Source organism: Hordeum vulgare, chromosome 2H (assembly GCF_904849725.1).
Source record: "Hordeum vulgare subsp. vulgare chromosome 2H, MorexV3_pseudomolecules_assembly, whole genome shotgun sequence".
Taxonomy (NCBI): Eukaryota; Viridiplantae; Streptophyta; class Magnoliopsida; order Poales; family Poaceae; genus Hordeum; species Hordeum vulgare.
Window position 1 is genome coordinate 425614300 of NC_058519.1, and position 10417 is coordinate 425624716.

The 10417-nt window shown below is 44.3% G+C and overlaps 2 protein-coding genes across 2 annotated transcripts; one reads left to right on the forward strand and one right to left on the reverse strand.

The window, feature by feature from the left end:
* Positions 1-256: 256 nt before the first annotated feature.
* LOC123426508 (stearoyl-[acyl-carrier-protein] 9-desaturase 5, chloroplastic) lies at positions 257-4058 on the reverse strand. The gene is made up of 3 exons (XM_045110348.1): positions 3766-4058; positions 1641-2142; positions 257-1155 (listed from the first exon to the last, which is right to left on the reverse strand). Exons 1-3 carry the CDS (start codon positions 3879-3881, stop codon positions 595-597), a joined length of 1179 nt encoding a protein of 392 aa, XP_044966283.1. The 5' UTR covers positions 3882-4058; the 3' UTR covers positions 257-594.
* Positions 4059-7743: 3685 nt separating this feature from the next.
* Positions 7744-9901, forward strand: LOC123430196 (MLO-like protein 1). Its single transcript, XM_045114086.1, has 8 exons — positions 7744-7940; positions 8043-8117; positions 8202-8290; positions 8379-8428; positions 8509-8549; positions 8643-8860; positions 8940-9016; positions 9147-9901. Exons 1-8 carry the CDS (start codon positions 7764-7766, stop codon positions 9284-9286), a joined length of 867 nt encoding a protein of 288 aa, XP_044970021.1. The 5' UTR covers positions 7744-7763; the 3' UTR covers positions 9287-9901.
* Positions 9902-10417: the final 516 nt, after the last annotated feature.

The window sequence follows — 10417 nt, forward strand, 5'->3', positions numbered from 1 at the left end:
TTAGTGGGATCTGTAACACTATGTTGGCCATCATCACAAGAAAAACACTTCGGGCCACCCCCTCATCCCAAGCTTTTCGATCAACACTAAGAGGAAATCCACTGTCACTCCCGCTGGAACTGGGACCAGAGTGTGAAAGACCCCGCTGGGTGGCCTGGAATCCAATTATGATCCAACATCTTAATTTTGTTTCCTGTAACGTAAGATGGAAAGCAGAGAAGAGCAGAACATGATCGAGCTTGTTAAGCTCATTGCATTTCGAGCACAAAAATGGCTTTAAAGTTTGGAATCTCATGATGCACATAAGTCTGTCTGTATACAAATATCCGTTTATTACTTTGAAACTTATACAAGCCCTGTAAACTTCAACGGTCACATAAAATATTCAACACAACAAAAGGTTGCAACGGAGCCCTTCACGGCCAGCCAGCATCTCACACCAGTTTCACTAGCCTCTTCACCCACTGTCATCCAACAACTTACAGGACAGCACATAAAACATTCTACCCTGCTAGGAAAACCTACACTGTGAACCGAAACGCGATATAATAGGATCGATGCAGTCTCATTAACCTTGTGGTTCCTTCCTCTTTATTAGAGCTGCACTTTGCGGTCATAAACCCAGCTGAATGGAACCACAGGCCCCTGTTTCGCCCTTGCCTGTGCTCTTTCGTCCAGCCGCCTGAATCTTGTCGCCAAGGTGCACACGTAGTCCTGTGCCCGTCTTCCCTCACCGGAGAGTCCAGTGACATCTGCAACTTTCCACCTTTGGACCAAGAACTCAAGGATGTCGGCATAGTCTTTCGCCGTGTACACGCCAAGCCGCTGCGCCACCGAGCTGAAGTGCTCAAACAGGTTGTCGTCCTCACCATCGTACATGAGATGAGCAGGCATTGAGATCTTCTTCCTCATCATGTCAGCAAATGCAAGCACCGTGTAGTCAGGATCTATTTCAAAAAGCTTCTCAACTATCTTGGTGTAAGCCGTTTCATGGCGCTTCTCATCAGCTGCTATTGTGCCACATATCTGGGCCAGTTTAAGGTCCCCAAATTGCTTGGCATGCCTAGCGGTATTGCCATGGGATATGAAAGTTGCTCTCTCTTGGAATGATGTGTAAAGGAAACCCATGTAGGGATTGTTCTCAGTTCCTGGATCCTGTATTGCCATGTGATACATTAAAATTAATGGCAACGCTCAATCCAAAAACAATTGCATGTTACAATTTACAAGTAGCTACACCATAGATGTCAATACATGGTGTTTCTTAAAAAAAGGTCAAAGGATATCTAGCTGTACCATTGTACTATTTGAAATGGCTAAAACAGAATATAAGTTGCCTTGCTACAATGAAGCACTATCTACAGACAGCACAAAATAAATGGTAGTTTGTCGATTGATTACCAAACACTTTAGTTACATGTTGGTTTTGGGAGGTGATTTTGTTTTGAGATCAGCAAAGTAAATGATAATAACTGAAAGGAAAAGGGATGCCACTGTCCTTAAAAGATATAGATAATACTCCCTCCGTCCGAAAATACTTGTCCTAAAAATGTATAAAATGAATGTATCTATAACTAAAATAAGTCTACATATATCTATTTCTCGGACAAGTATTTCCAGACGGAGGGAGTAGTTCTTACCATTCCAGAACCAATAAGGTACTGTATAGTCTTCTCAATTTGTCTCATGTCAACCCGTCCTGAAAGGTACATATACTTGTTCAGAAGATCACCATGCCTGTTTTCTTCAGCAGTCCATGCTCTTGTCCAAACAGCCCAGGCAGTTGGGCTTGCGCCAGTTTCATCTCGGACACCATCAAGGGTGTTGAGCATTGTTTGGTAGGTAGGAAGGGCTTCCTCAGTAACCATGTCACCAACTAGGCAAACAAAGTAGTCATCAGGGATTTCCTTTGCCCGCTCCCTCAGTTCTTTTACTTCATCATAAAATCCCTCGGAAGAAGGGTCTGGTAGGAAGTCCTGTGGCTGCCATGACTTCTCAACTGGCTTCAGAAGGTTCAATAGGTTGTCCCTAGCCCAAGATTGAAGTGAATCAAAGATCTCCTGCTTTTGTGCTGGTAGTGAATGCATGACTTGGAGATGCACCTCGCGAGGGGGAGCATAGGGCTTTTTGGCAGTTTTGACCCTAGGAAAGGTAACATAATGATTTAGTACAATCCAGAAGGAGCACTGCACAGTACATATGGATGTACTGTACTTGTTAAGGTGACATATGGATGCAACTCATATTAATCTATCTACTATAAGATCTCTATTCTGGAAATTTCCATGCTTCTTCTATCAAATTAAAGTGGCCAAGGAAACACAATGAGCCTGTTCCTTTAGGCCATGGTGAACAAAGGCCCCTGATGTTCGCATAGAAACTTTTAACTCAAAACAGTGTTTACCAAACATGCTCAAAACAGTGTTTACTAAACATGCTACTGCCATATATTAAAAACATGTAAGGTTCCGGTGAAGCGAGATTAAGTAGCTTGAGGTGCCACACAACTGCATGTACATACATAAACAGGGCAGGTAATTTGACTAAAAAGAGTAACTCGATGCAAAAATTGACTAAGCAAAACACAATCAACGGAAAACCACTCAAATTATCTTAAACTGGATGACAAACAAAAAATCGGTGTTTCTTTGTACTGGCATAATTCCTATATTCATCTTGATGTCTCCAGTGAACAGTCTGAGCACTCATATTTCACTGTATTATTGATTACAATACCCTAAAACATCATTGGTAAATTTCTGTTCACTGGGGAGTGTAAATTTCTGTTCTTAGACTACGACTTATTTAAAAACTGATACTACAAGAACACAAGAGCAGCAGAAACTAAATTGCACAAATCATAATTGCAAATCAAGCGTTTTATTGTTCACTATCAGTCTATCCCCATCAACATGTCTGAACAAGTTCAGATCTCAACAGCTAACAAGTCGCTTCCTGCATGACATAAACTCCTCGAAGACCACTGGAAAACAACTTTGAACAAGAACAACTTGCATAAATTTAAATTGACAATCCAAACAACTCTGGAATTCTACAGCCTGCTTAAATTGACCATCGAAACAACTATGAATTTTGACGGCCTGATTGAATTGACCATCCAAAGAATTCTGGATTTCTACGGCCTGCTTACATTGACCATCTATTGTTTCTGCACAAGCAATTCCTTCAAATCAATAACATAGGATTTTGGTTATGACAAGCAACTACTTAATGTGAATTTCTTAGTAAAAGAGTTCATGCACAATCAATTTGAGAACCAGTAGATATATCGTCGTTACAAAAAAAGAAATATACAGAAAAAAGGAACCGGATTTTGATCGCACATGCGCTTCTGCAAACGGGCTAGATCGCCAAACCGATTTTGGTCACGAACTAGCAGCCATTCAGATCGTAGGTAGGAGCTCGTTATCAAATGGATCAGCAAATGAATTCAAAGACAAGAGCCACGATAAAAGATAACAAAACACACCGAGCGAAAAGCCCTGGATCTCAACATAAAAAGAAGGAGAAGACGGAAAACAAACCGCAAATAGTTAGGTTTTTCTTCTTGTCGTGATTTGATCCGATCCATTGGGGTAAGTGTTTGCCTATCTTCCAAGCAGCCAATTCTAGATCACAAATCTCGCCACCCCAGATCACAAAAATAATTCGAGAGTCTACAGAAACCCCTCCCACCAACCCAAATCACACTATACACGAAACCATTTCCGCCACAATCAGGCATGGGCGAGAGGATCTGCTTACTCGTTGATGGTGGAGGCCATGGCGACCACCGGCGGCGGCCCATTACCGGCCCTCCTCTGCGCGACGGAAGGCGACGGCGAGGCCTTGTGGGACGGGAGGCACGCCCTGAACGCCATGGCCAGTCGGCTCAGCTGACCACCACCCCGTGCGAGATCTCGATGAGGAGGACAGGTGGATGGATTGTTTTCTTTGCTACAGAGGCCGGGATCCCTCCTGCACCGCTTCTTGGGCGCTCCTGGTTGTCTGTTTCGACCTGTACCTGGCTGTGTGGGGGGGGGGGGGGGGGGGGGGGTTATACAAGGGGTTTGTGAGAGGGATCCGGCTATTAAAAGAGGGAAGAGAGAGAATTTTCTTGTCGATCCAGGGGAGAGCGATCCGCCATTATTTTTGGTTTACGGCGTCGAGTTATTCCAACCTCTTTTGCTGGCCTGCATTGAAATTTTTGACCTCCTCACTGGCCCCATGCCCAAAAATAAACTTGATGCTGGATCAGCGGGGTGCCTACGAGCCTTACAAAATAATAATAATAATATTTTAAGGCTTCACAACATTTTAAAACCAATCTCACATGTACGCCTGGGCATACCATGTTTTTGCAAAGAAATGAACATATTATGTGTATATAATGTTTCAAAAACAATTTATGCACAAATTAATATATATTTTCAACACAGTACAGTGCATTGATAAAGTCATTAAAAACGTATCCCTGTCGAGTGAAACGTATGAACGCGCATCGCATGCAACTTTGAAATAAGGTGAAGATACCACTGTCATCCTATCATCCAATCACATATTGGTTCGCGCACAGATTGTTTGTTATAGAGCCATATAGTTGTCTTCTTCATGTAACCCATAAATAAATGCATTTCTTGTGTGCTTCTATATGCACTAGAGAGAAAAATAATAAAAATTATTCAAAACTCTAAATGTGTTACTCCCTCCATTTCTATATACAAGGTCATTATGTTTTTTCGACAAACTTTGACTTGTAATTTTAGTCAACATAATATGAGTTACATGTGATAAAAATATATATCATATGAAAGTTCTTTGAAATGTCAATACAATGACATACTTTTTGTGCCATATAACTCATTCTTATGGATAAAAATAATTCTTAAAGTTAGACACAAAAATATGAAGGTGGTACTAAAAAGAAGACTAAGATCTAGGTCAGTTTTTGTCTTTGCCGGATCTCTAGTCTCTAGACTAGATGGATAAGAGAGAGAAAATTGGTAAACTACATTTTATTAGAAATAAATAGATTTTCTGTCTTTAGAAACATTGAGCAAAATCACATACACACACATGTACATTTATGCACACAAAGTATAATGTTGATGTAGAGATCTCACGAGAAGGCCCATCTCCTTACTATAATCTGATATGATAGAAAGAGCACCTCTACCTTAAGCCTAAATTGATCCTTACTTACAATTCAAGATGTGTGCAACATTATAAGGTAGGTGAAACCGCTAGTTTACTTGCTTGAAAAAGGCAACCCTAGCTGATTCACACTACCTCTTATTATTATTATTATTATTATTATTATTATTATTATTATTATTATTATTATTATTATTATTATTATCTCCCCTAATAATAAAGCACGCATCTCTTCTATCGTCCGTCGTGGCATGTTTGCAAAAAAAACCCTCCTATTTTTGGTAAATCAACCCGCAGTCCTTTCTTAAGTGGATCTGAGAGAACGCTTCATTGTTTCAAAAAGCCTCCTACATTTGTAAGAATTTCAACGGGCATCATGGCTTATCCATTCCCTTCTCCACCGTCGGGCCGACAGGCAAGGAGGCGATGGAGCTCGGGGAGCCTCCGGAGGGGCCTTCTCGCCGGCGAAACGAGGCCGAGGGGGCGGGCGGAGGCCGAAGCGGGGCGGCGTGTGAGGCCAGCGGCCAGGGGCGGTGCGGACGGCCGGGACCGTGCGAGCGCGCGGAGGCGGAGAGGGCCGGGCGTGGCGACGCGGACGGCCGGGCCGAAGCGGGGCGGCGCGGGAGGCCAGCGGACACGGGCTTGCGCGGACGACCGGGACCGCGCGGGGCGGAGTGGCGCTGGGGCGGCCGGAGCGGCGGAGTCCATGGCGCGCGTTCGCCTGCCGGCGCTGCTCTCGCGGGAGGTACGCGCGACTGGCTACGGAGCAGACGCGGCTGGCTGAAGTGAAGGTTCGGCCTCCTCCTCCTTCCTCCCTCCCGTCCTCGAGCCCCCGACCCTTCTCCCTCCACCCTCCGCCGCAGCCGCGGCCGCCCCCGTCCCCGCCCCGCCTCCGAGATCCGGCCACCTCCGTCCTCCGTACCCCCAGCACGCCTCCTCTGTCCGCCGCCCGGTCGTACGCAGGTCGATCCGCCGCCGCGTCACGACAGCAGGCCCCGCCGCAAGCGAGCAATGGACCGGGTCGGCAGCGGCGAGAAGCACCTCGAGGACTGCATCGTCGCCAAGTTAGTCACCCGGTTGTCCCTCCCCTGCCTCCTGGCCTTGTGATTCTTGTTGCCGCTTCGGTCACGATCGATATGGTGCCTGTCTAGGTGTGGGATTCGCAAGCGCCTGCTAGGTGTTCGTTGAAATGCTCCAACGGCAACAATTCAACGCTCTTCTCTGTTTTTTCTGTTTGAGAGCAGAGACGTTAGGGTTTCTTGATCCATGCTATGATGTCACAACATACTGTAGAATCAGAAATGGTGTCGCATTCACGAAACCTCAGCTTATGGACATGGTACGATGTAACCTTTTCCCGAGAGTAACTCATGGATGTGAATGTGATTTGGGTATTAGGCGCACTATGCCTTCAGTTGCTCTACTGCCATATTCCTCAACCATCACCCTTTTTTTGGGTACATCCTGTGAGAAGTGCACTGGCGTATGGTCACATGCTATATATTCGGGATGTTCACGGCTATATTAGAATAATGATGAATTTGTGTTAACAGTGTGCAGTTAAAAGTGCCTTGAGCATGAGTTGTGGATTTGTAGACTTTGCTTGGAATATGTGAGATGATGAACTTACCGTATGCTAAGGTTAGCACCAGTTAAATGGTATGTTTAGATTTGTAGACTGCAGATATATGTCTAGAAAAGGATGGGCTATAACCACTAAGTGTTTGTTGAAATGCTTGAACGCCACGAATTCCCCACTCTCTTTTGTGTATTTCCTTTGACAAACAGAGACGTCAGAATGGCACAAGCCCCATTTCACTTTTCCTGCGTGGCTTGGATTTAGCAGTGGCTCGGGGGTGGACATTTCCGGCTGCTCCTGGCCCTGGGCCAGACGCCTTATCCCCATCGACACTGACTGCGCCGCCGTTGCCGTTGGCGTTCCCAAAGCTGACCGGCGAGCAAAATGTGTGCTGATATTTAGACACCGGTGTGAGCAATCATATGACAGGGTGTGTTGAAAAGTTTGCCGAGCTGGATCATTCGGTGAAAGGCACGGTAAGGTTTGGTGATGGTTCCTCTGTAGAGATCTGCGGAAGGGGTTCAGTATTGATGCAAAACTCAGAGTGAAGAGCACCGAGTGTTAACTGACGTGTATTTCATCCCTTGTCTGAAAGGCAACATAATCAGCTTGGGATAGTTAGATGAAATTGGCTGCAAGTATACTGCGGAAAATGGAGTTTTGGTGGTGTTAGATCAGCAGAGAAATATCTTGGCCCGGGTCAAGCATGCCAAAAATAGGTTGTACGTACCGAACATACAGCCGGTGAGACCCATTTGTTTGCTAGCTTCTCAAGAAGATGAGGCATGGCGTTGGCATGCACGGTTTGGTCATGTCAATTTTCATGCACTCAAAAAGATGGCTAGGGGAGACATGGTGAGAGGCCTACCGCTGATTGATTTTGTTCGCAAGTTAACTTCAACACTGTTCTATTGCACAGATTCGCCAATGGAAACACTGGGAGACTGAAATTAATAAAAGCGATGCAGGAAACGGTCGGTTGCTGCCCCGCATTTCGGTCTAATCAATACCTTTACTTAGAAGTAATTTAATGCTAGAAATGTATGGATATTTAAAGAAAAATAGGTTGCCTTCTCAATACCAGTTATGGCTTGTGCAACCCTCTGGAACTGCAGGACCTAAGAAGTTGACGCAGGTTCAACGATTTGAATTTATCAAGGAACGTTTTAATGGTGTTGGCAAGGAGTCTACATTGTTGAGCTGGATGGTAAGAAATGCAACCCATATAATCATACCGTTTTCAGTCAAAACACCATGTATCATCTTTATACAGAGATATGTAAACCTACTAATCAAAATCTTCCTTCAGCATTCATTTGTCAAGCAGTTTTATGCTTCAGTCATTAAATCTGACTACGCAACCATGCGACTCTGTTTCATCATGGTAAGGATAATAGTTCAACAGCATGCTGACACTCTATCCTCTCTTAATTTATGAAGATTAACAGGAGATTTTTTTTCTCTGCAGACGCATTGCCGAGGAAACCCCAAATTTGGCTTCCGCACATACATGGTGCGAGCTGTGGAGGCTGATTTCAAGAAGGTGGTTGGCATAAGGTGAAAATTCTTGATTTTTATTCATTTACTAGCAGTTGTTGAGGGCAACTCAGCAGCCTGATAATTTGTCACCATTGCTTTCACTTAGATGGTACCTGTGGATATTCGTTGTGATATTCATGCTGCTGAACGTCAATGGTAAAGTTCTAATCACATTGTCATCTCCACTGCTCACAACTATTTCAGCATCATGTACCCACATGCTGATTGGCCTGCAGGCTGGCACACCTACTTCTGGATCTCCTTCGTTCCTCTCATCGTGAGTGTCCCTGAACCCCAACATGCAGAGGGAAAAGAAAGTGTGAATTTCTGTAGGTAAGATTCTTCCTCATGCTGCTGGTGCTGCTTGCAGCTGCTGGTGGTTGTGGGCACGAAGCTGGAGCACGTGATAGATCAGCTGGCGCAGGACGTGGTGGAGAAGCACTCGGCGATCGAGGGCGACCTGGTGGTGAACCCGTCGGACGAGCACTTCTGGTGCGGTAAACCCAGGGTGATCCTCTACCTCATCCACTTCATCCTCTTCCAGAACGCCTTCGAGACGACGAGATCGCGCTCTTCTTCTAGATCCTGGTTAGTGCCTCCTGCAAAAGCACAAGAGCAGCAACAGAGCATGAACCTGAATGAACCGCTAACTTATAATTTACTCATGGATTGCAAGACCACCTACGGATTCAACTCGTGCATCATGGACCACGTCCCCTTCATCGTGTCAAGGCTCGTCATCGGGTTCGGTCGCATCGCCTCCGTCGATTTTCCACCGTTCGCATTATGAAGAAGAAGAAGAAGCAAGCGGCCATGTGTTTTTTTTCAAGTTGAGGCTCAAAAGACTTGATAATTGTTTTGCATTTGCCTGCAGGGCCGTCATCCAGCTGCTGTGCAGCTACAACACCCTGCCTCTGTACGCGATCGTCACATAGATGGGGACCTTCTACAAGGAGATCTTCGACGAGCATGTCTAGCAGGGGCTGTTGGGGTGGGCGCAGAAGGCCAGGATGAGGACGGAGTTATTCAAGGATGCTGCTGCAGCCGCGGCCGGACCCACCATGCATGGCCCGTCATCCCCACTGGAGATGCTGCGACGCGCTGCCGCCTTGATGCAGTGCCGTGGCGCGCCGCCGAGATGAAGTGCCATGAATCAATCAGTCGAGACACAACCTAGCGACAACAACAACTAAAAAACGGTGATCGTTTCAATCTATTATATGGTTCTATATATCCAAAGGAATTGACACCGATTATTATCCAAGAAAAAAATGTTACCTGCCATAGTGTGTCTTGCCATACAATACCGGCATATTATATTTTAGAAATGTGATGTAAATCTTATTCGTTTACAAAAATATGGATGTACAGGATGAATGCGAACTCCGAAAAATAATTCTAGGACAACTGCTAACATTCAACGACAACGAATTTGAAGACAACATACGTGCTGGTGTACTAGAATTCCTCAGTTGTATCAAGAAAACCAAAATTAAAACTGCTATATAAAATCTCTAGATATTTGTGTAAATTGATTCTGTAAGCTACTTTAGAAACTTTATTGTTTTTTCAAGATTTATATACTTCGTGCTAACTTCCATTTTCTCTCAACAGGACATGTGCTATTATGAAAAAGGAGTTTCTTTGTTGGATAGCAACCCATGATGGTGGTTTTAGATATGAAGCTAAGAAAAGCGTGCCTCATAATTCATTGGATGTAAATCAATAGGGTCAATTAGATATCGTTGGCTGTAAATGACATGAGTATTTAGCTTTCATAAAATCTACTTCCTCCGTCTCATAATTTAAGAATGTTTGTTTTAAAACGTTCTTGTACCATGGGACATATGTACATATGTACTCTTTAACAATAAGTTGTGGATGAGGATGGCCCTAAATGTGCGTTGAATTTATCAACATTGGTTTATATTGGTTTTTACTATCAACACTGCATAGTGAATTTATATATTTGATAAAAATGAACACATATTTTAGAAGAGTGATTATGGATCCACCTATTCTGGCGCTAGATCTATTGCTGTCATGAATTGTGTAAAATAATATGTTAATTCGGTACTTATGACGTTTTAACTCACCTATCTAGCTGAAGTGTTGTACTGCTCATCTCGCCTCTCTAACTGAAGT

Coding starts and splice junctions, on each gene's coding strand:
- LOC123426508 (XM_045110348.1), bottom strand. CDS start 3,881: ATGGCGTTCAGGGCGTGCCTCCCGTCCCACAAGGCCTCGCCGTCGCCT. Junction 2,143..3,765: donor ATGGCCTCCACCATCAACGA/GTAAGCAGATCC, acceptor TACCTTTCCTAG/GGTCAAAACTGCCAAAAAGC. Junction 1,156..1,640: donor ACCTTATTGGTTCTGGAATG/GTAAGAACTACT, acceptor ATGGCAATACAG/GATCCAGGAACTGAGAACAA.
- LOC123430196 (XM_045114086.1), top strand. CDS start 7,764: ATGCTAGAAATGTATGGATATTTAAAGAAAAATAGGTTGCCTTCTCAA. Junction 8,429..8,508: donor CATGCTGCTGAACGTCAATG/GTAAAGTTCTAA, acceptor ATTGGCCTGCAG/GCTGGCACACCTACTTCTGG. Junction 8,861..8,939: donor CGCTCTTCTTCTAGATCCTG/GTTAGTGCCTCC, acceptor AATTTACTCATG/GATTGCAAGACCACCTACGG.